The 27,778-nt window shown below is 43.7% G+C and overlaps 1 protein-coding gene across 4 annotated transcripts; it reads left to right on the forward strand.

The window, feature by feature from the left end:
• Positions 1-65: 65 nt before the first annotated feature.
• Positions 66-27,069, forward strand: nktr (natural killer cell triggering receptor). 4 transcript variants are annotated; one of them, XM_056299435.1, is made up of 18 exons: positions 66-142; positions 1,925-1,999; positions 2,235-2,309; positions 3,453-3,560; positions 3,709-3,753; positions 4,873-4,960; positions 6,009-6,038; positions 6,172-6,317; positions 7,757-7,961; positions 10,118-10,282; positions 11,796-11,883; positions 12,251-12,399; positions 12,484-13,008; positions 13,229-15,475; positions 15,723-15,806; positions 16,054-16,113; positions 17,049-17,156; positions 24,959-27,069. In XM_056299435.1, the coding sequence occupies exons 2-18, from the start codon at positions 1,942-1,944 to the stop codon at positions 25,026-25,028; spliced, it is 4,251 nt and encodes a 1,416-aa protein (XP_056155410.1). In that variant the 5' UTR covers positions 66-142; positions 1,925-1,941; the 3' UTR covers positions 25,029-27,069. The 4 variants fall into 4 exon arrangements, with proteins under 4 accessions (XP_056155410.1, XP_056155411.1, XP_056155413.1 ...); XM_056299436.1 differs by lacking the exon at positions 66-142 and having other exon boundaries at positions 1,786-1,999; XM_056299438.1 differs by lacking the exons at positions 66-142; positions 1,925-1,999; positions 2,235-2,309 and adding an exon at positions 4,058-4,081 and having other exon boundaries at positions 3,467-3,560.
• Positions 27,070-27,778: the final 709 nt, after the last annotated feature.

Here is a 27,778-nt window from a genome sequence, read left to right on the forward strand (position 1 = left end):
GAAAAACGCTCTACGCGCCCGTCCCTTTTCGGGATGCGCCGACTCCATTCACTAAACGCACCAAACAGCTAACGACGTGGGTTGTTGCTAACTTGCGGGTTGACCGTTGACTAGCTACCGATAGGCTAGCAACTGTATACAGGTTGGTGACAACGAGTTATATCGTGCAAAACAAAGTTCGGCGAAGTTCGATGGTATGTGTGGGTTCGAACTGGGTCACGATCGTTTCGTTTTAAAGACAACCCCTAGTCTTTACGGCTAACGTTTGCTAGCCTAGCCCCTAGCGCGACCATCTTGGAGACGCCAACAGGCGATACGGATTGGTTATCTCTTAACTATGATTTCTATTGATCCCCGGCTGGAGCATGTGGGATTTTAATTGTGAGACGAAACTCTGCCAGCAAACATTTGTTCCGCATCTACCGTTAGTTTGATCCTTACGCAGAATGGGCTGGGGGACACCAGCTCCCTGGGTTACTTTTAGCCTGCTAGATAATATGCGCCTCAAAAAGTGAATTCTTCTCAAGCGTTTCGTCGTCGTGCTCCCAATTGTCCTGGCCGTCCGTGTTTTCTTTTTGTTTTACGTGTCTTAAACTAGCATTGAGTTGTTACTTAATACGCTGCGCTTCCTTTTTAAGGGCCTTTACAATAAATCTGTCACCTGAGCCCCGGGGTCAACTTCGCCCCGATCTTGGTTGTCCTGCAGTTGAAGACCATTGTTGTCTAAATTTAGACTGACTGGAACCTGTAACATGCAGACATGCTCGAGATTAGCAACGCTTCATGACCTGGGCCATTGAGCAACTTCTCGTTGAAATGTCTGCATTGAGGTGTGGTTGTGTGGCCCTATTTCAATGTAAAACATTAGGCATGACTATATTTATGCACCTGGCTTTAGTGCTGCAAGTTGCTTTCCCCACCATGTGCACGAGATAGGTGGTAGCATCTTGAGGAACATCCTCGAATGTACTTAATGCATTTTCCACGGTTCGTTTGATGTATAAGGAGTGAGAGGATAGCGAAAGCAGGACTCTGCTTAATGCCAGATAACAAGAGCTTCACAGTAACTAGTATTGTTCCACTCTGTTGCCTCTTTGAGTTTTATTCAACAGGTGCACTTAGGCCTATTTCACTTTAAAAATCACTCATCATTTGGGTTTTTCAAGTTACTTCATCTTACTCTTCCTGTGAGGGACTTCTATATCATGTTGTAATAGGTGTTCAACAAATGTTGGTATCAAATGACAGAATTGTTGTGATTCCGTTGTGGTGTGAGATAATGCTATATCTAAACACAGTATGAGAACAATATGTTCCCCATGTGCTTGTAGTCAAGTCAATTTTATTTGTATAGCCCAATATCACAAATTACAAATTTGCCTCAGTGGGTTTTACAGCAACACAACATCCTGCCCTCGCATCGGATAAGGAACAACTCCCTAAAAAGTAGTAAATGATTTTCAGTTATTTAGTGTTGCAGAACTTTGACACTGTTTTATAAAAGCTAGATGGGGTCAGTCCATTCTCATGCTTTATGTCTAAGTCTAGTGGTGATCTATGGCATTTTCATTTCTTAAGCTCTGACGTAGTTATGCCCAGGAGGACAAGTGGAAAGATTGGGAGGGTGGAATGAACAGCAGGAAGGCTGTATTTCGCTGTGCCTGGATTTGCATCGCCGTACATTTCCATGTAGCTTAGCTGCGAACTCTTTGTCACACACACTGTTCCACTCTTTCTCCTCCCTCTTTTCTTTCTCCTCCCCGCTCTGACTTGGTCTATCTAGAGTCTCTCTCACGCATATAATCTTCCCACTACTACGCATACATTAAGAAGATGAATAGAAGGAATTGGACTGGGCTCATGTTGTCATTCTAAGGAGAGACAAATAATTTTTTTACTTCATTTTTCTATACTCATTGTACAGGTCACTCATTGATCAAAATGGGGGTGAAAGACCGCCCTCAGTGCTACTTTGATGTCGAGCTCAACCGAGAACCAGGTAAGAGACCCCTGATGTAAAGTTTTGCTACTGGCAATGGAACACTTTGTATAAGGTATCGCTTTCACCTCAGGATTTTTTCAATCAGATGTGACGGTATTAATACAAGTGGGGAGTGAAGAATAATGGTAGCTAAACAGCAGGACTGCTCGTGGAAACAACTGTTGTTTCCTTAGCCTGTTTTGATCTTCTGTTCTCAAATAATGACGAATTTGTTGGTACTTTGTTGTTGCAGTTGGGCGCATAGTCTTTCAACTTTTCTCAGATATTTGTCCCAAGACAAGCAAAAACTTCCTTTGTTTGTGCACTGGTAAGTGATTTTATTCCAGTACATGTTTGATTGAACTTGTAACATGCTTATGTGATATTTAGTGCATTAGGTGATCAAAAAACTGTTTTCCGTTTTGCATCATAGAATGTCAACAAAAAAGTCTCAAGCTGATTGAATAGACAACATGATACAAGCTTGAGACTTTTGAATGAAGTCAACAGCTGACATGTCAAAAATGGAATGTTCCATTTTTTATCACTGACTTAAAACATTTTGTACATGAATTATTAAAGTATTAATTTCTGTATTGAAAAGAGGAGAGTCACAGTGCCATCACCCACATCCCTATGAATCATGGGTATTTATTTTATAATATAACAACATTTCTGAGGGGAGGGGCCTAACCCTGTAGGAATGATCATCGTGTAAATCATCTGGTGACAGATGGAGTCGGTCGATGGACTGAGGGTCTTGGTTTCTTGCTTAATCACTCAGTCCACTGACCTGGATGGGGCGTACTGTAGCGGTGATGGTCATAAATATATGGGTAGAAGGCAGGTCGATCCTTGCTCTCATTTTTCACCCCACCTGGCTGATGACAGTATGACACTGGAAAGGGCAAGAGTAAGAGATGACTCTTTGCTCCGTCCTTTGAAGACACAAACCCACACACACTTAATCAACTCAGTGTAACACAACTCAAACTAATATAATGCAGCGACGCACAATTTCAACTTCCTTATTTGCTTTGGCTCGCCGGAAAGTTCTCCACCTTGTGTGGTCCTCTCAGGCCCATAGGAAACCAAACCCCTTGTTATGCTGCTGGAGCCAGCGAAGTAAAACGCTGACACATTAGCAATTTAAGCTGCCCAGTTGCACAGCCAGCCCTCTGTCCTCAGAAAACAGGAGAAGACCTTGGTCTTAATAAATGTCAGGTGCTATGCCAGGGAATTGAAAAGAGGATGCCGGACCAGGGTTGTCCAGTTTACCAAAACCTTCCCAGCCCACCTGTGGTTTCATGACATTTTTCAGAGCATGTTGCAAGTCAGTGTGGCATTGTTCAACAAAACCCGTCCTAAAAAAAAACAAACTGATGCCACATGGGATTTTTTTCCCCCTAGGCATCATTTTGTGTTTCCTTTGTTTTGCTTGGCACACAATTTAATCTGCCTCTTTTCGCAGGTAAGAAAGGAACTGGAAAAACCACAGGGAAAAAGCTTTGTTTTAAAGGTTCCACATTTCACAGAGTTGTAAAGAACTTCATGATCCAGGGAGGCGACTTCACTGAAGGTTAACTTCTATTTAAATAATTGCCGTTTTAAAATTGTTGGTTTCATAGCAAGATACATTTTGAGATTAACTTTCTTCATTGTCAGTTGAGTTTGTTTAATATGATGAAGCTGGGATTTTATCAGTCTGTTGTATTATTGCTCAACAGGAAATGGAAGAGGAGGAGAGTCGATATATGGTGGTTACTTTGAAGGTAAGAGGGAATTCTGTTTACATGATAACCAAAAAATGATTGACGTCTCTGAAATTAGTGTGCGATCTTATCCATGAATCTCCATTTTCCTTTGCATGAGTGTTGAGTTGCATGCGTCTGTAGTACTAAGCATGGTTTTCCTGCAAATTTACCTACATACAACTCTGCCTTAACCTTCACTTCCTGTTGTCTAGTGCTTCCTTTTATGTAGTCAAAGTAAAAATCAGCATGGAGGGTAGGCATTCTCTATATTGAAAACTACAATCTTCCTGCCTAAAATTTCAACATATTCTTTTATTTATAGAGTGGTCTTTTGCAAAATGAGAAGGTAAGAGATGTACACAGCTCAGTAACACTATGTCAACATTGTCCCCACTACCTTCCCTCAGTCAGTAAAAAGGGTCCAAGTATTTGGAGGCTTGCTGATGGATGTCAGTAATCAAGTACTTTTTTTTCTCCTTATAGCAGTTTCCATTCATTCACCTATTCTTAGTGCAGCTAAAGCCTTGGACTGCTCATATCACTGCATATATTTATCAAAATGATAGTGTGGCTATGCTTACTTTAACAGTAATGACAAGAAGCCACATGTTAAGCCATGGTTTCTCTGTCTCAAACAAATATTCCTTAAAGGACCACAAAAGAAATGGATAAACTGTTCAGCTAACTAGTTTAGAAAAGTTATGTTTGAATTGGTTTTGACTCCAAAGTCTATTGTATATTTTTTCTTTGAATTTCAGATGGGTAAGATTTCTCCCATTACAGCAATAGAGGAGTTTTTTTTTTCATTGCTTGTCCACTTCTGAATGCTTCCCCCTAACTAGACTGAGTAAAGATCATGTCTTGAGTACAAAATGAAAAGTATAGTTTTCCCTTGAAAACTATGACCGAGCGGGTAAAAGCGGTTTAAATCACGACTTATTTCAACAAACTAACGAAATTATTGTAGTTTTACAAAGTACTAAGCTTGATAGCTTGACAGGCGGGTGAGGTAGATGAGGCTTGGTGGATGAAAACACCAATTTTTCTCTCCACACCTCTCAACACCTCCATTATCGGTAATCCAAAGGCACATTCTGAAACTCATCCTCCCCCACCCTCTTTCTCCGACCCCGACAGATGAGAACTTCATTCTCAAACACGACAGAGCCTTCCTGTTGTCGATGGCCAACCGCGGGAAGAACACCAACGGTTCACAGTTCTTCATGTGAGTATCACTGAGCACACAGACAATCAGCCTGTGCCGTCTCCAACTGTGCCGTTTTTAATGCACAGGTCATGTGCATTACTCGTTTACTTTTTTGCATGAGTCAGCCCCCGTTTTAAGCGTTTTAACTTATCTTTTGATTTTTTTTTGTCCTTTTTCTCCGTTTTGATTCTCTAGATTAGAATTTATCATTCAATATGAGCGTCACCCCCCCCCCCCCACTTCTGTGTGCAGTTTAAAATTCAAAGTGCAGAGAAACATGGAATCATTCTTTTTTACGACAAATGTGTTACATTTTTTCTCTTGCCGTTTTTGTGTAAAATTTGCAGAAACTCTAGCATCCTGCCCTTCCAAGGTAATGTGTCTCTCCAAGGCTGTGTCTCTCTCTCTCTCTCTCTGTCTCTCTCTCTGTCTCTCTCTCTCTCGATTATCTATTAGTAGTTTGTGTAGGGAACCACCTTGCAGAATTTTGAAATGTAAATGTTATTCACAGATGGGTGAGACTCACATGCAATACAGCTGCACTTTGTAGACCATCGTCCTTACTGCAGCAGGTTCTCAGTGTAACTTAGCTGTGTCACCTGTGAATAAAGGCTCCGGTGAACTGTAAAGAGGAAATCATTGATGGGCCTACTTTACATAATTTCAAGGACGATTACATAAATGTCCAGTAAACTGCAGTATTGTTTCCAGCATCCTTTTGTTAAATGTTGTCACAGTTGTCTGTGTCTAATTTACATAAAGAGACTTGCTGCTCCTCACTTTTTAAAATCAAATGTTAAAAAGACTGAAAATATTACAGTTAAATATGAAATTGCCCAGTTACAATTTGACAATGGGTCCTAAATAAATTCTCGTAGCTTTTAAGATAAATTTCTGACATCTACATACAATAAATCCAAACTTTTCCCATGGTAGTACCAACACTTTTCTTTAGGTTATCTGCTTATTCTTATTCTCCTTCTCTCCTTTTCCTGTTTCATGACATCACTACTGCCCATGTTTGACCCAACCTGACCTGATGAATGTCTGGCTCATCTTCATACAGCACAACCAAGATGGCACCTCATCTAGATGGGTAAATAAAACTTCTCTCATACTGCAGTCTTTTTCAACTGCGTGCCTTAGCAAACTGTTTGCAGTAATACCACACCAAAGTCCCTGTGTAACTGTTTGACAACCACGCAGCAATGTCCCCTGCCTCTTTGCAGAGTCCATGTGGTCTTTGGCCTTGTCATCTCTGGCTTCGAGGTGATAAAGAAGATTGAGGGGCTGAAGACTGACTCAGCTAGCCGGCCTTACGCTGATGTCAGAGTGGTCGATTGTGGACAGCTGATCACTAAGTCTGCTAATGATGGTGAGCTCGCTTGTCAGTGGCCGGTCCAAATTTTCTGAGATGCGTTGCTGTAGGAAGGGACTATTGGCCCACTACTTAAAAAAATCATTCTAATTCACAGTCAAGATTTGGGTATTTCGTTATTTAAGCTATAATCCTGAAAGTTTTTTTTTTTTCCCCAATTGAGTCCAGCCAATTACCCCACTCTTCCGAGCTGTCCCGGTCGCTGCTGCACCCCCTCTGCCGATCCAAGGAGGCCTGCAGACTACCACATGCCTCCTCCGATACATGTGGAGTTACCAGCCACTTCTTTTCACCTGACAGTGAGGAGTTTCACCAGGGGGACGCAGCGCATGGGGGGATCACGCTATTGCCCCCAGTTCCCCCTCCCCCCCGAACAGGCCCCCCGACTGACCAGAGGAGGCGCTATTGTAGCAATCATAACACATACTCGCATCCGGCTTCCCACCCGCAGACATGGCCAGTTGTGTCTGTAGGGGACGCCCAACCAAGCCGGAGGTAAAACGGGGATTCGAACAGGCGATCCCTGTGTTGGGCAATCCTGAAAGTTAACATGCAAGCAAATGTTGTTTTTGATTGAACATTTGCATATACGTATAACATGAAAAGCTGAAACAACAGTTTCAGTGATGTTTCACCAATAATTAATTAGATCTTTAAGGTGGCAGGGGGAAAACAGTATGTTAGACTTTTATTTTTATTAGAATGATCATTTGTTCAGAAATATTTAGGTCCAACAAAGTCGTTCATCCATTAATAGTCTGTGAAGTATCCCATGAGTTTGGATCGTAAGTTCTCTGGTCACAAAATGGACTTCTGTTGATCACAATCAACTACTTTGTGACTAGCATTTTCAGACTATAAATAAGCTTATCCAGGTTTTATTTTATCTTCTGTTTTGTCTTTGTCCCCTGTGAGAGAGAAAGCGCTACATGTCGCCTATCAATGCAACTGGGTCATTTTTTGTGCTCCTGTGTCGGAGGATGACATTTGATGCTGGCATTCTCCCTCCTGGCATTAGAGCCGGGCATGTAACCTGATCCATTTAATGAGGATCAGTGATTCGATGTGTGCGGAGTCGAGCTGGCAGCTGTCCATCCGACTCTTGACAGGCCGGCTTTCACAACCATATGAAGAAGTCTCTGTTGTGGCAGCATAATGCCACCCTGAAAAATGACCCCCGACATTTGAACTTGTCTTTACTCTTCAGGTGCCATTGTTTGTTTCTGTAGTAAAGAAAGCGGTGACTGATGCTGTTGCCCAATCTCCCATAGCTTTTTTTTTTTTAAAGCAAGCCACTCTTCTTATTTTCTCATTTTAAGAGAAGAGGGCAAATACTCCACGTAAAATGTTCTAATGTCTCATTTTCAGCCCTTTTTGGAAGGGAACATTATTTTGTTTCGGTGATGATATACACGCTGTGATATTTTGTACTTTAGTACTCGAGGGAAAGAGGAAAAGGATGTCCCATTCAAGAGACTCTTCCCTCAATTCTCACGAGTCGTCCTCTCAGCCCTCCTCCTCCATGGAGTCTGAGAGTGAGCAGGATGAAAAGCGCAGACATCGTAAGCACAAGAGACATGCAAAGTGCAGACGTTCCAAAAAGAAAAGGAGAGAGGCCAAGAGGAAGCGCACTGACCAAAGGTGACTTCATCATTGTTCATTTTCATTTGGTTATGAGATTTCATAATCATTCACATGCTGTTCAAGTCATTCAAATGCAAATAGCCAATCACCTGTCACATGGACAGACCCAGACTGTGTCTTTCATTAATGGTGAACAAATTTATATTTTCAAGAAATAACACGGTAAAAGGAAACACTTGGTACTGGGTTATGGGAGGTCAACTAGAGAAAAATGGATTTATCACTGCCCTGTTATGTCACATTGATGGCACGCCTTCATATTGACGAAAGTAATAAAAGCCGTTAGAGGCACACATAGATGGGCTTTTGGCTCTTCAGAGACCACTGTATATCTCTGATACAATAAACTTCCGGAAAAGGCAAAGGGTGGTGCTGAAGGGCTCTTAACACCCTTGCTCTGTGATTGTACGTGTTATATCTGTGCACTAAAGCAGCGTTTCTCAAACCTCTCCTGGCGGACCACTTGTCCTGCATGTTTTAGATCTCTCCCTGCTCCAACACAGCTGATTCAAATGATCAGTTTTGTTATTAGGCAGCTTCGGGAGCTCATAATGAGTTGATCATTTGAATCAGCTGTGTTGGAGCAGGGAGAGATCTAAAACATGCAGGACAAGTGGTCCGCCAGGAGAGGTTTGAGAAACGCTGCACTAAAGCATATTTAAACAGGCCATGTCATGCTCGTTCTAGCTTTATATTTTAATTCTGGGGCTCATCTGGTGTAGCTTTGCATGATTCACAGTTAAAAAAAAAAAACTTTATTCATCTTATACTGGCCCTTTATGCAGCCCTTCTTATACTGGCCCTTTATGCAGCCCCTCAGTTCAGCCGCTGTCTGAAACTAGCCGTTTTAGCTTTCTCTTTAAGGCCCCCCTCCCTGAAAGCCCACTGCTTTCTTCAGATTGGCCAGCTTCCGGAAGCCTGCCAGGGCTAGCACTCAGTCCCTGTGCGTGCCGCCTCATCCTCTTGCCGGTGTTGAGAGCGGCCCAAACTAGCTACTAGGCAGGGATTAAGTACATAAACGAGTAACGAAAGAAAATACTGGACTACAAAAGACATGTTATTGGAGAGAATTTCTCCCTTTGGCGTGGCCTTTGGGCTTTGTAACTCTGCAGATCTTTTACATGCTATATAACACTGAAGGAAAGGGAAAAACCCAAAAAGCATGATATGGCTTCTCTATGCTAAACATAACATTTTAAAAAGAAAATGAAGAGATTATTAAGTTAGTCATTAGTGGAGGGGCTCTCCAAAGGAAGGGTGACCATTGGCATGACCTAGTCAATGTGGTGATGTGAACAATGCCTGCATGATGCCAATTTGATAAATAGCACATATTTATTGAAAAGCTTAAACAGCAGTTTTCCAGCATGTTTATCAGCACATACCATGCTTACACTAGAACGACCAAGGCCGTCATTTTGACGGTTTTGGATTTTCAAAGTTTAATAACTTTGTGGGGGAAAAAAAGATACAGACCTGCCGCTCACTGAATGTTCCTAAAATTGCATATGTTTGCATTAAAATGAGTTTTAGGTCAATTGCACAAAAAAGTTATAAGATCTACCTAAAACGACCATGAGCCATCAAAATGTCCGCCTGTAATTTGTGCGTGATCGTGCGCGTCATGTCACTATGACGTGTGTTGGTCGCATCATTTCCTTCATGAAGTTCGTTGGTCTGTCCTAGAAACACACTAGCATCCTCCAGTGCAGAGAAATAGTCTAAACTTGATTTTTGACTTGCCAACATGTCTGGATACAGACGCCGTTACAGACGCACCATGACTACCACCGAAGTGCATGTATTACAGGCATTGGGCAGCGGCCATTTTAAATTGTTTGAAAAATAGTATTACAGTTGCTAAAATATTAATTTCGGTGTCAGTCGTTTCTTAACAGACGTACTCACATATGTAATGCATTAATATCTCAACTGGGTATAACATTTATCTTGACAGAATATAGAGTTTAAAAACCAGCCGTTTTAGGTAGGAGTGAAATCCTGGTCGTTCTAGTGTTAAATTGTTTCATGACTTTTCACAGCAAAAAGGATAATTCAAACATGAATCGGTATCTGTCTCAGGTGGAACCTGACCAGTGGTTTGTTTGCATACCAGTTCAGTGTTTTGCATATTGTTGCTGCTTCCCCCACAGTCCTGTGGAACGTGATACTACCGAGGGAGAAGATGAGGAGGGAGAGATGGTGCAGGGTGCAAAGAGAGGGAAGCCTGTGGTCCGACCAGAAGAGATCCCACCTGTCCCAGAGAACCGCTTTCTCTTGAGACGGGACATGCCGTCTCAGGAAGAGAAGCCAGAGGCGTCAGTTTGATACTATTCAGCTTTCTTTATGCACCAAACTTTGAGAACTTGTCTATATTACTGTATATGACACGAACGTGTTTGACACTAACATGTGTATACATACTCAGGGTTGGGTTGTAATGAAATATAAGTATCGGCTTATGTATTCAGGATACAGAAATAAAGTATCCAGCCCACGTTACCTGCAAAACCCCAGTATTCAAATTACTTTTACTTTATACATTTTGAGAAGAATACATTTGGGATACTTCCCTCCTAACTGGCGTCGACCATATGGGTGGGATGATATGTTCACATTGTGTCATGCTTCCCCAGCCTGTCATTTAAAGGGTAGGCTGATTGCAGTCTGCAGCTCATAACAAAAAAATGCATCGAAAACATCTAATTTGCCGCGATAGATTTCTTCAATACTGTAGTTCATGTAGCATACATTTGTGTTTGCGTGCAGTTCCAGTTTGTACATTTGCACGTCTGTCATCAGCTCAGAAGGTTGAATCAGTTCATCTGGATACGTTTATTTACAGAAACGTTTCATCACTCAACTAAGTGACCTCCAGTCTAAACTGACTGCAGGTGTCCCCACCCTTATAAGCAATACAGTTGCATAACGACCGAAACCAGTGACCAGTTGTACATGCAAATATGGGTGTGACCATTAACTAGAGTTTAAATGGCCACGCGTACTCGTCACAGAGGATTAGGGAATGTTTGCAATCATAGCATTGTGGTGTAGACCCACAGTCTACACCCATCTACAAGCCAGTGGCCACTCTTTCAAGGATGAGGTTGTGCACATCCTTGATAGGGAGGAACACTGGTTTGAATGGGGAGTCAAAGAGGCCATCTAGTTTAAGAAGGAGCGACCATCACTAAACTGGGGTGGGGGTGGGGGGGTAAGAGTACATCTGTTGCCATCTTAAAATGCTATGATTGCAAACATTTCCAAATCCTGTGTGAATAGTACACATGGCCATTGAAACTAGGTAGTGGTCACACCCATATTTGCATATGAAATTGGTCGTTGGTTTCGGTCATTATGCAACTGTATTGTTAGGGGTGGGGATACCTGCAGTCAGTTTCCTTTAGTAAAAGTAATGATAGTCTTTTGAATAACTTGACTAATTTCAAATCAGCACGTGCACATTTCCTCCTGCACACACCAACTGGTGGTAGAACACACAGCAGTAATTGACAGATGATCAACATATATTGAGAAATGGCATGGAGTTGCCCATAACACCAAGGAATAAACAACAGTGCGACATAAATAATATTCATGATACAGTTCATCTGTTTTTGAAGCTGTACTCTAAACATAATCTGAAAAAGTTAACTCTTCTTGGTTATTGTAACTAAATACATTACTGATTACATTTAGGAAAATGCATTCCGTATACAGGCACTCTACACTTTTTCCAAAGTATTCGGTCCAACCCTGTACATATAGAATTTCTATTAACTCTCTGTGGTTGTGGTTTAAAGTTTTGCTCATGTTTTTGTTTGTTTTCAGAACTGAACAAAATGAACCATCTGTTACAAGTGACCTGAAACCAACAGTCACCAAGTCGGGGCGAAAGATCAAAGGCAGGGGAACAATGGTATGCTCACCTGACTGACCATATCAAAGATTGATCATGACATTTCTGCTCGTTAAGAGTAACCATGGCTAATAAGTTTTGACAATATAAATGGCAAAGAGCTGATAATTTTAAGAGTTTAACTATTGAAAAGCCCTGAATTGTTTTCTTTGTTTCTCTGCATCATTTTAACCCTTATGCATCAGTATAATTTTCTGTCACTTGTCTGAAATCTGCATTTTTGTTAAGTTCTCATATGTAAACCAGCATCACTTCAAAGAAACCTCATTATTGCAACCAAAATGAGCTACATAGGCAGTACTCAAGTCTACAGGAAATGACTGCCATTTTGTCGTTAACAGTTAAACCCATCTTATTTCATCTCTAGCGATACCACACTCCGACAAGGTCTAAATCCCGCTCTGCATCTTTGGAGGAGCGTGGTAGCAGTGACACACCACCGCACTGGAAAGAGGAGATGAAGAGAACCAAGGTTTATCAGCCACCCAATGTGGAAAGATGGAGCAAAGGAGACAAGTATGCTTGACTGATTTATTCAATAATTTTGTGGTGATTGACTTTGTATTAGCAGAAACTTATATGTATTTTTTGACTTAACAGATTAAATGACCATTCTCCAAGCAGATGGGATGACAGAAGTGACTCTGCATGGTCCCAATCATCAGAGCGTTCTTCAGAACACAGCTCTGACAGGTCCAGCTTGCACTATCCACTCAAGAAAGGGAAGAAGAGAGTTAAACACAAGAAAAAGGCTAAAAAACACAAACAGGGCAAGAAGAAGGGCTTCAAAAGGAAATCTCAAGAGCTTCACTTACCAGAGGAGAAAAGATCACCGTCTTCGAGAAGAAGGTCAAAGTCTAGTAGATCCTGCTCACCATGTCATTCTTCTAGCCATCGAAACTTAGCCACTAGCAGGAGACGGTGGTCCCCCCTGTCCTCCAGAGACTCACGGTCACGGTCTTATTCAAAGTCTTACACATCCAGTCGATCCAGATCTCGGAGAATGTCTAAATCTTACTCAAGATCCAGAAGCCTGCCCAGGTCTAGAAGTCAGTCCCTGTCCAGATCCAGATCTCGGTCCTTTTCTCATTCTCGGTCAAGATCTAGTTCGAGAACAAGATCAAGGTACAGATCCAGATCTTTCAGAGTTGAACAGATAGACCCGTACACCAAATAGCTCCCATACAGGATACAGCCGATAATAAAAATCCTGTATGGGAGCTATTTAGTGTGCAGATCTATCTGTTCAACTCTAAGGTTTTTTTTTTCTTTTATATATATATATATATAGCACCCATCCTATTTGGCATTTCGATGTACGTGTCTTTTTTATCGTTTCTTACAGATCAAGATCTTTGTCACGGTCCAGAAAAAGGAACCTGTCCAGATCTCCTAGAAAGAGCAAGTCAAAGCCAGAGGTCTCAGTCCATGTGCCAGAGAAGATTCCTGAGAACAAAGTCACACCTGTTCCCAGACTCCCCACAGTCCCAGCCCCAGAAAGTGTCCCAGTGATCCCACTGAGTGACAGCCCTCCACCCTCACGTTGGAAACCAGGCCAAAAGCCCTGGAAGCCTTCCTACATCCATGTTCAGGAAAAAAAACCAAAGCCTCCCCCAAATACCCTTTCCTCCACTCGACAAGAAGCCACCGACATTGTGGAGAAAGTACAGACTTCAGTTACTCCCAAGTCCCACACAGAGGACTCTCAAAGTGTGAAGTTAAGTCACACTGAGAACACCCACAGATCAGCACAGCACTCACCCAGTGTGTCCAGCAGAAGTAACTCCTACAGCCCTTCATATAGTCGCTCTAGGAGTAGAAGTCGGTCCAGATCTCCTCAACATTGTGATAGCAGAGCATCATCTTATAGCAAGTCAGACTCAGAAAGCTCTCACAAGAAAGGCAGTGTGAGGAAAAGTTCATTAGAAAAGGAATGGAAGCAATATTACAGTTCTCTAAGGAGAATAAAAAACTTAGATAAGTATGTTTCACTCAGTGCGAGTAAAGGTCTCCCCATGGGGTCAGATGACAGAACAGGAAGTGAGCATAGCTCAAGGGAAAATGACTCCGTAGGGAAAGTAGTAGAGAAAGGCGTCTCCCAGGAGAAAGGTAAAAATCGTCCCAATTCATTGCTTGCGGAGAACATCAACAGCAGGTCTGAATGGGATAGTGATGGTGATAAAGACGATCAAATCAACAATGCAAACAATATATCAAAAAAACAGAAGCCATCGGTTAACACCAGTGAAATTTTACAAAAGGGGTCATCTTCCCTTGCTGGATGGGATTCTGAGAGTGACTTTGAAAAGGTGCAATCTAAGATAACAGCCATCTCTGAGAAAGAGGAAGGGGAAGCCAGTTCAGAATCAGAATGTGAGACCAGCAGAAAGACCGAAGCACCCAAGAAAGCTGTTGCTCCTGACATGTCACAGGAGAGTCCTGAAAAGGTCACTGACCCAGAAAGACGCAAGACCAAGAAAAAGGTTAAACGGAAGCATAAACATAAAAGGAGAGGCGAGACAAAATCTGGCTCCCACCGCACTAAAGACAAGGCAAAGAGATGTAAAAGGAAGCATCAGAAATTGAAAGAAACCTTTCACTGGCAGCCACCTTTAGAGTTTGGAGAGGAAGAAGATGAAGATGAATCCCAAAAAGAGAAACGTATGGAACAGATGCATGCAGCGGGGACTGATAACCCTGCTGGAGTTGTTGACAAAAAAGCTAAAAAATCTTCAGGTGTTGAAAGTATAGATAAGAAAGACCACAGTTTCACCACCTCTAATAAGAATGCTTCAATAGAGACAGAGCCACACAAAAACATGGGCAATCAACAGAGAAAAAAATCTCTTCAGGAAAATCCCAAACAAACAAATATGCAGGAGCAATCATCAAACAAAAACAGTGCCATCAACACAAATTTACCCACTGCCCAAGATCAGGCAGGGCCATTAGATGATATGGACATATGTACCCCAGACCATGACACTGAGAACATTGATGAGCCTTCAGTTACTCAGGATTCTATCAACAATCCAACTGACTTCAACCTGAAAACTACCTCCATCCCTTTAAATAAGACAAGTAAAGATGGTGACCATTTGCCGCACCCTCATGACACAGAACAGCAATCTGCTGCACCCTCTGCCACAGCAGCTGGTGGACTGCAAAATGAAGCGATCCTGGGCAAATCAGCAGAAGCTGTAACTGACCTAAAATGGAAGCCTCTGAAAGGAATGTCAACTCAACAGACAATGAATCTGCCAAGTCTCACCATGAAGACAATTAGACTTCCAGAGACTCAGACCCCAAAGGTCCAGGGCGTCAGGATGGAGATAAAAAGCAAGAACAGAGTCCGACCAGGATCACTGTTCGACGAGGTTCGCAAGACTGCTCGGCTCAACCAGAGGCCCAGGAACCAGGAGAGCTCTAGTGAGGAAAAATCCCCTTCTGTGGTCAGGACGAGGGGGGAGTCCGGTACCCGGTCCCCCAGGAAATCTCGCTCTGCGTCCAGTCACCATTCCCGCTCTAGAGGGCATTCCCACTCTTACAGCAGGTCCAGAAGTAGATCCCGCAGTTCCAGCTACTATTCCAGGTCAGTGAAATTGCAAGATCACTGAATAAAGAGGGTGTTATTCATAGAACGGAATTTTACATATTAACAATACACGATGGGTACACGTGGGCTCTGGTTTGCTTGAACAAATACACTTGATGCTACAACATCTTTCAATTGATTGGGAACCTTTTCTAAGTAAACAAGCGGAATTCATGTGTGAGCAACTGGCTCCTATTTTGCTTATGGAGTCAGAGCTTTTAACTGTAAAAACTCCTACTCCTAGGAGCCGTAGCCGAAGTCGGAGAAGACATGGCAGAGGACGAACTCGCTCCCGCAGTAGCACATACCGCAGCTACAGGAGTCATAGGTACATGATGATACTCTGCGGTGATAGCTCCATGGATCCCAGTAGGGAAACAAGTGCTACGTCAGCAGATCCAGTGTCTGTCGTAGTATTCAGCCTATATCATTGATACCATATGCTGCCACACTCCTCTATCATGTAGGAAAGATTTTCCTGGAACTGTATGCAGTATCCTGCACAGTACTATTCTCTTAGAAAGTAATTTGAATAGTGCAGAATAGTCTGATTGTTGTGATTTTCTTCCAAACAGTCGAACTTACAGCAGAAGCCATTCCAGAAGTCGCTCATATGATCGGCGTAGGAGATCCAGGTTAGCGAGCCTCTTAGATTTTACATACCTCTGTCTGAAGGTAACAGTATACATCAGCTCCTTGCAAACCAAAAGCTGTTTCCTTACATAAGTTCCATAATCTACTTCATTCAGATATCACAAAGTAAGCATACTGTGAACAAATCTTAAAATGATGCAATATAAATTGTATTACTGATAATGTTCAGACACATTTACCCATGTTTGGACATATTTAGAGGGAGAGAGATCCCTCCTCTGTTACTCTCCCTGAGGTTTCTTCCTATTTTTTCTACCTGTTAAAGGGGATTTTTTTTAGGGAGTTGTTCTTTATCTGATACGATGGCCTAAGGACAGGATATTGTGTTTCTGTAAAGCCCCTTGAGGCAAATTTGTAATTTCTGATATTGGGCTATACAAATAAAATTGACTTGACTGGACTTTACCTCATGACATGAGTAAGGTTGTCAAGCTTTTGCAAAATTGTTGAAGTGAGTTGGTTATAATTACCTGCTATTTTTGATCTACATCAAATCAAACCTAAGACAGTGCTCCAACCACATTCTTGAAACTGAAAGTATAAGCACCAACAGAATGAAGGCTAACATAAAAACATATGCAGCTGAGGTACTGGGTCTCGTAATATGCAGCCTTATATATTCCCTCCTAGCAGATAAGATTGTTGCAGAGGATGTTCATAACTGATATATGGTTATGAAGACAAACGAGCTAAGCATATTTGTGATAATCAGAGTGAGGACAGACATTTGCCCAAGTCTTTGGTCTAAATCATTGACTTGGTTTTAGGGAAATCCAAACCAACGACTTGTCTTAACCATCTTTCATGGTAAAACCTTTTCCTTTTTTTTGAGTGCCTTTACAAAAGCAACGATAGACTTGCTCATTTGTTGATCCTGAAATATTTTCTGTTTTCACCTGGATGTATGGTAATGCAGGTCGGACTCATATGACAGCTACTCCAGTCGGAGTCGAAGCCGGAGCGTGAGCAGAAAACGGGGGCGTAGACGAAGTGACAGCTACAGGAGCTCAGACCACCACTCCCGGTAAGACGCACAGCTTTCCCTGAGAATCTTGGCAGACATCGGGACAGATCGGAGCTCTTCAGCTCGCCCTCCTTCCCTCACTTTTCTCCTTGCTGTGGCCCCAAACTTAGAGATATGTTTTGCTCTCAAAGTTGTGCAAACAAGCATAAATCTATGTTTACGTTTTCTCACTTAGACGCTTTTAACCAAAGCAACTTGTAAAGACCGTGCCATGCAACGCCTAGCTGGAGGCAACACTCAGACTTCTTTAAACGCCAACCTCAGCATTGGAACGCTAGTGTAAAAACTGCTGCATCAACCGTGCACCTTAAATCTAGTTATCTTTAGTGCTGCCCATCCATTAAAAAATTATTTGTACCACTTGGCATAAATCCACTTGCTCCTATGTTATTTATTTATTTCCCAATAGTCTGGTCATGTGAGTCCTGAATGTGTGCTGTGTGAGCATGAATGTTACAAGTTGATGACTACTATAGTTTGTGTCGTATGAAAATAGCCTTGGACAAGCTGCAGCTTCTTTGCATTGATAATTATTGATGAGAATAGTTGAGCTTGTAATGGTTCTGCAACTAAAACGGCATAGAACAACCTCTGAGTGTTGGTGTTCATACTCTTGACAATGCGACTGCTTTCCCAAACCTTGTGTTTTGTGGGGGTTTGCCCATGATGGAAAACTTTGCCATCATCATTGTAAGGCTGGACCCAAATATCTGACTATTGGGGTTTTTGTTCGTTGGGTAGGTATTTGGTTTCAACTTTGGGATTCGGCTATTCAGTGTTTTTTGGTTGTTTTTTTTTTTCGCTAAATGTAGGCTATCAATAAAGGCGAACTGCAAAATACATTTGTCAGCCCATTCTTGTACTATATTTATACATTTTAATTGCACTGTTAAAATGTGGAAATACATACTGTCTCGGCTGTGGCGCCTGACATCCCTCTCACAGCAGCAACGTCACGCTTCAGTTCACCTTGGCCGTGAAAGGGAAGACAAAATGCCGAAGACGTCAGCTGTGTGGCGACACTTTACATCGAGCAATGACAAGGCATGTGCCAAATATGCAATTTGAAACCGGCCAACTACAGTGGCACAAGTATGATAAATCACCTGAATGCTGTAAGTAGTAAGCTGTTGTATGGTGTAAAAAAATGAGACTATGCTAGCTAGCAAACTTAGCTTAGCTCATGTCTGTTTTCCAGTCGCCATTATCAAGCTGCTTTTATCCGCCATTTAAATGGTAACGCTATAAAAACCTGCACTTACTTTGCTTGGAAAATAGTTGCAACTGATCCGAATAGTTAAAACATAAGGAGTAATGTGGGAATACCTGGGTCGACTGGGTAGTGTGGCTAGCCTAGTGGTCTATTCCATTGCCTACCAAGACGGAGCTTGCCAGTTCGAATCCCCGTATTACCTCCAGCTTGGCCGGGCGTCCCTACAGACACAATTGGCCGTGTCTGCGGGTGGAAAGTCGGATGTGGGTATGTGTCCCGGTTGCTGCTCTCTTCTGACTCTTCACTGTCAGGTGAAAAGAAGCGGCTGGCGACTCCACATGTATCGGAGGAGGCATGTGGTAGTCTGCGGCCCTCCCTGGATCGCCAGAGGGGGTGGAGCAGCGACCAGGACGGCTCAGAAGAGGGGGGTAATTGGCCGGATACAATTGGGGGAAATAAAAAAAAAAGCTTAATAATAACTTGTCCATAGGTGCGGCATTGTAGCCATCAACATCCTCAACCACGCCCAACACTACACAGCAGGCCCTACAGTTCCAAATATAAAAACGGAGAAAAGAAAGAAAAACATTACTGATGCCATAGTAGAGTTCATCACTATGGATATGAGGCCAGTTAATGTAGTTGAAGGCGAAGGCTTCAGAAAATTAATGACTACACTGTACCCAAACACTCCAGTAATTCATACACCCTGTTTCTGAAGTACAGCAACATACGAGACCAAATTTTAACTCTAGTTAAAAACTTAACTGCCTCAGGTTTCACAATGGACATTTGGACCTTGGTGAATATGGCGGTGTACATGGCTGTCACTTTATAACTCAGGAGTGGGAACTCTGCCTTCGTATTGGAAACCAGAGTAATAGAGGTGAGCCATAGGGGAGTCAACATTGCACAACAGCTTGTAGAAGCTGTGGACGTCTTCGCCATTCCAATTACAAGCGAGCAGCCGTTGTTCACGACAATGCCAGCAATATGACGGTGAAGACGGAACCAGAGAAATGGGGCAACGTTGGGTCTACTGCTCAGGACGCACACTACAGCAGTGCATAAATAAGTACAGTTGTAAAACAGGACAGAATACGTCGCAGTTTCGGCTACCAGGAATCTCATGTGACACTTAAAAAAGTGCAAAAGCCACAGCTGCCTTGAAAGAGAAACAAAAGCAGCAGAATATTGTAGAGCACAAACTCATACAAGACGTCGCTACTCGTCGGAACTCGACATGTGAAATGCTCGACTGACTGGTGGAGCAATGATGGCCAGTGATGGCTGTTGTCAGATCCCAACATCACGAAGAAAGGAGATCGCACCCTGGACCTGACAGAAGACCAGTGGAAACTGGCACAGCAGACAACAGAAGTGCTGGGGCCTCTAATCACGTCAGTGCTCAACCTGAAGAAAGGCCACCTGTCACCGGAGGAGGATGACGGCCCTGCCATCAGAGAAATGAAGAAGGCCCTTATCATGGAGATCGACAGCTGACGGCAACTGTTCAGTTTGGAGCCCAGCAGCACCCATCTCCTTTCGTCAGCACTGGACCAGCGATTCAAGCAACTGAAATTCCTTGAGAAAGGGAAGCGGGACCTTGTCTATATTAAGATTAGACTTCCTTCTTTCAGCTTTTTCCCTGTTTTTCAGGGGTCGCCACAGCAGATTTTACAGTTTCCATCAGGACTCTGTGAGGGCACAGCACCAATGCTGACCGTTGTTCGATCTGGTATGGTCTTGTCAATCTGCATATTGATTTGGCAAAATTTTATGTCGGATGCCCTTCCTGACACAACCACTAACCCTATGGACGGGGGCACAGGTAAAGCGCTGGATGCCATCCCAGTATTCATGGACTTGCGCCCATGCCTGTCGCCATGTTATATATTGAGATTAGATTAATATTTTATATTTGAATTATTACAGTAAATTTAAATTATATATACTATTATGATGCCACACTACTTTATTGTGGTCACAACGCATCTGCAGATTTGATAAATGAAAGGCTATTTGAGTGTAAGGTTGTCCGCCTGGCTGAACATCTGCACCAGCAGCAGACCATTCGGGAGATGGAAGAAAATCCGACAGCAAGCCATGGAGAAGAGGAGACTGCCACGCCACCGTCAAAGAAACGGCAGATTTCAATGCCGATGCAGTCTGAGTCCGATCATGAAGAGGAAGAAGAACACGATGGAGACCACGCCAATGAGAAATGACTGAAGTCCAGTCTGGCTGTCTTGCATGGTGGAAGCAAAATGGCGACCACTACCCTAAACTGCCATTTGCAGCCAAATATTGCCTATGCCTTCCGGCCAATTCAACCCCGTCAGAGCGCATTTTCTCAAAGGCTGGCTACATCATGAAAAAGACCAGAAGTTCCCTTTTACCTGAAAATTTGGACAAGCCCATCTTCCTCGCACACAACATGGAGAGAGTGTAGGTAGGCTTATGGCTTATTCAAATTAACCTTGCAGCCTGATTAGGGTTTATTTGTTTATTTGAATGTTTGGAAAGAAATTGTTTATTAAAATACACTCACTGGCCACTTTATTAGGTACACCTTGCTAGTACCGGGTTGGACCCCCTTTTGCCTTCAGAACTGCCTTAATCCTTCGTGGCATAGATTCAACAAGGTACTGGAAACATTCCTCAGAGAGTTTGGTCCATATTGACATGATAGCATCACGCAGTTGCTGCAGATTTGTCGGCTGCACATCCATGATGCGAATCTCCCGGTCCACCACATCCCAAAGGTGCTCTACTGGATTGAGATCTGGTGACTGTGGAGGCCATTTGAGTACAGTGAACTCATTGTCATGTTCAAGAAACCAGTCTGAGATGATTCGAGCTTTATGACATGGCGCGTTATCCTGCTGGAAGTAGCCATCAGAAGATGGGAACACTGTGGTCATAAAGGGATGGACATGGTCAGCAACAATACTCAGGTAGGCTGTGGCGTTGACACGATGCTCAATTGGTACTAAGGGGCCCAAAGTGTGCCAAGAAAATATCCCCCACACCATTACACCACCACCAGCAGCCTGAACCGTTGATACAAGGCAGGATGGATCCATGCTTTCATGTTGTTGACGCCAAATTCTGACCCTACCATCCGAATGTCGCAGCAGAAATCGAGACTGATCAGACCAGGCAACGTTTTTCCAATCTTCTATTGTCCAATTTTGGTGAGCCTGTGCGAATTGTAGCCTCAGTTTCCTGTTCTTAGCTGACAGGAGTGGCACCCGGTGTGGTCTTCTGCTGCTGTAGCCCATCTGCCTCAAGGTTCGACGTGTTGTGCGTTCAGAGATGCTCTTCTGCATACCTCGGTAGTAATGAGTGGTTATTTGAGTTACTGTTGCCTTTCTATCAGCTCGAACCAGTCTGGCCATTCTCCTCTGACCTCTGGCATCAACAAGGCTTTTTCGCCCACAGAACTGCCGCTCACTGGATATTTTCTCTTTTTCGGACCATTCTCTGTAAACCCTAGAGATGGTTGTGCGTGAAAATCCCAGTAGATCAGCAGTTTCTGAAATACTCAGACCAGCCCGTCTGGCACCAACAACCATGCCACGTTCAAAGTCACTTAAATCACCTTTCTTCCCCATTCTGATGCTCGGTTTGAACTGCAGCAGATCGTCTTGACCATGTCTACATGCCTAAATGCATTGAGTTGCTGCCATGTGATTGGCTGATTAGAAATTTGCGTTAACGAGCAGTTGGACGGGTGTGCCTAATAAAGTGGCCGGTGAGTGTATGTGTTCTGCTGCTGTTATTATGAGTGCAGTAATTGCACTACCTACCTTGTTCTGTTTAGTATGGTTCGTTCGGTGTCAGAGAAATGTCGGAGTGTTACACTGTTAAGCCTACTGTTACTGCTATCTCATTAAAAGTATTGTTATAACAGAAATAAGCGTGTTTTGTGTCTCTCTGTGACTTTTGTTGGGTTCAGATTGTAAAACGTTGTAGACTTAGGCTAACAGCTGACGGAACGTGGAACTGGAGTTGGCCCCGCCCACTGCTCCCAGTGTACAGGAAGGCTTAAATGCAGAGGACAAATTTCATTTCAACGTATGCGAGTACTGAGAAATGACAAAAGAAATTATTAATAAATATAAATCTCAATCTTAAATTTGTCGAAGCTAGCATGCTGTTTCTGCACTTATTTCACAGCGCTTTGTCGGGTGTTGTCTCAGTTTCGGAGCCTATTACAGTGAGCATTTATGTAGCTCTGTAATTTATCCATGATAAGAAAAAAATTGTCACAAGCTGCTATGTCACAACAAGTGCATGGATAGGACCTCGTTCGACTAAATCCCTCGGGATTACAGACGTGCACAAAACACACCAAACGTTTTGGAAAATGATTTTTTTTATTAACAAATACCAATGCAAACAGCAATACTGTTAAATAACATAATCCTTAGAAATTAATATCTTTAATTAAACCGAAAGACACGTGTTGCACCGCTATGCCGTCCATCTCAGCCAACAATGGACAAATGTCTGGCTGACTCGTTCCCAAGTCATCCCCCGCTGCCAAAGCTCCAAATATTTGCCGTTAAAGAGAGACTGATGTGCCCTTTCTGAACAAATTTTTTTAACATTGGGAGTTTGAATCATAACCTAGCTTCTATTACGCTTTTGGAAAGAGTAATAGAAGCTAGGTTAAGAGGAGAGGTGACGATTAACAAGCAGCAGTATGGTTTCATGCCACGAAAGAGCCCCACAGATGCGATGTTTGCTTTGAGAATGTTGATTGAGAAGTATAGAGAAGGCCAGAAAGAGTTGCATTGTTTCTTTGTAGATTTAGAGAAAGCATGCGACGGTGCCGAGAGAGGAGGTGTGGTGTTGTAAGAGGAAGTCGGGAGTTACTGAGAAGTATAATTATTGCCACTGTTCATGATGCAGATGTTACAGGTGGGAGACTGAACATGCCTTCTAAAGCCAATGAAGTTACCAGTCAGCTAAAGGAAGGCTCGCCTACCGTGCCTAAATTCACCTAGCTCGGTCCTGGCAAGTAGCTAGCAGGAGGGGGTGAAAGAACGGCTTCTCCGTGGTTTTATAGCATCTCGCTACAGACACACCCTATATGCAAATTGACTGGTGTCTACGTGTCCACCGGCACAATTTGTCATTGGACACCATCTACAGTCAATCACAGATCTCTCACGAGTGGCCGCAGACGCACTGTTTTTGCCACTGAATTTCTCGGTGCTCATATTCCAACTCGGAACATAGCCTATCAATAGGAATTTTCATATGTTTGTTGTCAGTATCAGTTTCCGCAGCCCAAAAAATGGTATTGGGGATAGTTCTTACATTATTGTGTATGTTCTGAAAATCTTGGAATTTTATCTTAATTTATAGAAGCAAAACAGTTTCAAATACACACAGTATTGGCAAAGAAAACGGTCTTTATTTGTACAGTAGACTTCTCCAAAATTAGAAATGTGTGATCATCCATCACATCCTCTCGCTCATCTCTGCTGGCCATTTCTGCCTTTTTGCGTTTTACTTTTTAAATTGCCAAGATCTAAATGGGGTCTGTCAGCAAACGTGTGTGGTTAACAACGCTTCGGGGCTGACGTTGGACTCCTGCCTGCTGTGCCTTGTTCTCTTCCGTCGGAAGCATGGATAAGAATCGAGGAAGAGAAACGCCTTGTATTTCTCAGACTGACATTTTTGGCCCATCTACAGCACTCCACAAAGATAGAGAGCAAGTAGACAGAAAGCGGTCTATTCCGTTGCCCACCAACATGGGGATCGCCGGTTCGAATCCCTGCGTTAGCTTCGGCTTGGTCAGGCCTCCCTACAGACACAATTGGCCATGTCTGCGGGTGGGAAGCCGGATGTCCTGTCCTGCCAGGATGTGTCCTGGTCGCTGCACAAGCGCCTCCACTGGTTGCTCGGGGCGCCTGTTCGGGCGGGAGGGGGAACTTGGGGAGAATAGCGTGATCCTCCCATGCGCTACGTCCCCCTGGTGAAACTCCTCACTGTCAGGTGAAAAGAAGCGGCTGGTGACTCCACATGTATGGGAGGAGGCATGTGGTAGTCTGCAGCCCTCCCCGGATCGGCAGAGGGGGTGGAGCAGTGATCAGGACGGCTCGGAAGAGTGGGGTGATTGCCCGGGTACAAAAAAAAAGGGGGGGGGGGATTACCAAAAGAAAAGAAATGCTGCTGTTCTACAGTGAGCATTACTGAGGACCAACAAATGGAGATAAAGTTGAAGAAATGTCGGAGTTTCCCTTTATTGTAAGATACCTCGGATAGTCACATCGATGTTTTCTGGAGGATTGTTGAAGATGAGATGTTATTGGTTGTAAGACCCGGGGTTTGTCCTGGAGCCCATCAGAGGGCCAAATCCAGTAGCCATAATTGCTGTTGTAATTATTGTGTGTGTGCGTGCGTGTTTGTGTTTTGGGAGGTGATGCTTTCAGTGGCATCCACATTTTATTTTATTTCTTGTAGGTACAATCTTCTGGCTGTGGGACCAATTTTTACCATCTACCAAACACTGGCGAACATCTAAAACACTTTCAGATTGAACTATTGTTTGGTTTTCCTTTCTCCTCTGCAGATCCTACCGCTCTTCCAGCCGCAGTTCCTCCAGACACAGGAGTCACAGCCGAAGCAGTAGGTACAGCTGAATCAGTCCTCAATAAACGTTGTCCGACTGACTTCACCCAAGGGGGGAAGAGGACCACACTCTGGCCACTGCGCACATAAAAAAAAAGCAGCTGAATTTGTCGGAACCCGCATCACAACCGGGAAATGACTGGTCAAAGAACAACAGACGCACCTCATTTTTCCTGTTTCAACCTGCTCTCCCGTACACAGCGATGCCAACACCCGTGGCCCTCACGACTGCCACTGCCACGGAGGAAGAGCATGGTCCAGAATGTACAGAAACTACATTTGAGCCAAGCTAAAGAGAAGGCAGAAATTCGGTCACCCCCCCACCCACCCACCCACCACCACCACCACCACCTTTTCAGTCATGGCTGAGCAGGTCTGGGTTTAACGGTTCAAACAGTTGTGCGATGGAGCTCTAACAACAATTTGCTATGTGGAATTCATACTTTTATACAGGGTTAAAGTCACAAAACTGTAAATACTTTGACTATAGAAATTTTTCTTTTTTTGTACTCTAGTATACTGTATTCCATTTCTATACACTGAAATAATTGAATGTACCATAGTCTAATCCTCTGCTTGAGTCTGATAGGATTGAGAAGTAAGTGGTCACTTTAAATATGCATGTACTTCAACAACACTTTATATTGTGGTCCCTGTGACAAGTGGATCTGGGATAGTGTTGCTCACACTGCCCGAACACAATCGTTCTTGCAAAAGAATTAAGACCATCCAACGAAAATAACTCTTTTTTTATATATAAGTATCTTAACTTGTTCATAAAGTGGAATTTGGTGTTTGATAGGTTTGTTACATTCAAGAAACTATCTTCCAAAAAGTTACACTTTTGACTGGTCTGTCCACAGGACATTATCCCAGAAGGCTTGGGGGTCATTAACAGAGCACCATTGTTTCTCTTAGCAGAGCTTTGCACCTTGCACCTCTCCCATGATTTCCATTTTTGTCCGGTCTCTTTCCTGTTGTTGAGTCATGAACGGTGACCTTGGCTGAGGCCAGCGAGGCCTGCAGTTCTTTAGACGTTGTCCTGGGGTTTTTGTGACTTCCTGGATGAGTCGTCCTGGCCGGCCACTCCTGGGAAGATTCACCGCTGTTCCAAGTTTTCTCCACTTGGAGACAGTGGCTCTCACTGTGGGTCGCCTGGGTCCCAGAGCCTTACAAGTGGCTTTGTAACACTTTCCAGACTGATATATCCCAACAACTTTTTCCCCCCCTCATCTCTCCTGGAGTTTCATTTGATGGCATAGTGTGCTGCTTGTTTAGACCTTGCAGCCAGTACAGGGCGCCGGGGCGCCGCCCCCTTCAGACATCAAGCGATGGAATCTACTTAAACATGTTAAATATAATTTAGCTGTATAATCCCAATAATTATGAAATAAAAGTGTGTTTCAGTCTGTGAGCGCCTGTCAGCAGCCATTAAATATTGGCTCCAAATGGTATTTGGTTGATATCTGTCTGAATACGTGTACTTCCTGGGTGAGGGGCGCCGGCCAGACGATACCTTATGTAAGCTCTCAAACTTGCGGCGACCTGAGGCTGCCGTCTGATTGGTTTCTTGAGATTTTCCATGGGGCGCAGCTCTGTGTTGCCCCAGACGCTCCCACTGGTATTGTTTTAATGTTTTTTTTTTATCTAATGGAATTGGACAACTCTCGTCGCTGTCAATCATGTTCACACCCACCACGACAGCTCGTCTCGACTGTCAATCATCCGCCGTCTGCGACCCCTGATCAGATCTACAGGCTACATTGTCCTCCTTAATAGCTCCGTGGCTGTGTGGACGTTAAAGCAGCTGTCAGGTGTGCTGCGCCAAGGTGAATTGCACACCCCACCCCACCCCCCAAAAATGTTTTATCAGCAGCCGCCACTGCTTGTAGCCCATTTCACATTGAGGGTGAGGTTCTACATAAGTCATGTGTGGAGTCGTCAGGGCCGGCAGTAATCAGGCCTGGGTGTGCACTAATAGAATCCAATAATCAGTTAGGTTTGGTTGATTGTGTAACTAAGGGCACAACTACTTCTTCACACGGCCAGTTGGTGTTGGGAGACCTTTTTCCTCTAAATAAATAACATTTTCATTTAAAAGCTGAGTTTTGTGTGTGCTGGGCTACTTGTGTTTACGCCTCGTCTTACATTGTGCATGAAGAGCTGAAACAATTCAAGTGTGACAGGTGTGCAGAAAGGGGGGAAATCTGGAAGGGGGCTTTTTTCCCACGGCAGTGTGTACATGAGGATTACAATCTCTCTGTGTGTGTCTGTGTGTGTGTGTGTGTGTGTGTCTGTGTCTGTGTGTGTGTCTGTGTGTGTGTGTGTGTCTGTGTCTGTGTGTGTGTCTGTGTGTGTGTCTGTGTGTTAGCTGGGAAGGAAGGTTGATTTAATACAATGTCAATATAGCCATGTTCGGTGACAGACTTAAGTTTTCTTTTTTTGTGGGGGGGGGGTTCCCCTTTTTTCTCCCCAGTTGTACTTGGCCAATTACCCCACTCCTCCGAGCCGTCCCGGTCGCCGCTCCACCCCCCCCCCTGCCGACCCGGGGAGGGCTGCAGACTACCACACGCCTCCTCCCATACACGTGGAGTCGCCAGCCGCTTCTTTTCACCTGACAGTGAGGAGTTTCGCCAGGGGGGGACGTAGCGCGTGAGAGGATCGCTCTATTCCCCCAGCCCCTCCCGACCAGAGGAGGCGCTAGTGCAGCTACCAGGACACACACCCACATCCGGCTTCCCACCCGCAGACACCGCCAGTT

The sequence above is a fragment of the Lampris incognitus genome, chromosome 19 (assembly GCF_029633865.1).
Source record: "Lampris incognitus isolate fLamInc1 chromosome 19, fLamInc1.hap2, whole genome shotgun sequence".
NCBI lineage: Eukaryota > Metazoa > Chordata > Actinopteri > Lampriformes > Lampridae > Lampris > Lampris incognitus.

Excerpts from the sequence above, each read along its gene's own strand:
- nktr (XM_056299435.1), top strand. The coding sequence starts at position 1,942 with ATGGGGGTGAAAGACCGCCCTCAGTGCTACTTTGATGTCGAGCTCAAC. Across the intron at positions 2,310-3,452 it reads CTTCCTTTGTTTGTGCACTG|GTAAGAAAGGAACTGGAAAA; the intron begins GTAAGTGATTTT and ends CTCTTTTCGCAG. Across the intron at positions 3,754-4,872 it reads ATATGGTGGTTACTTTGAAG|ATGAGAACTTCATTCTCAAA; the intron begins GTAAGAGGGAAT and ends CGACCCCGACAG.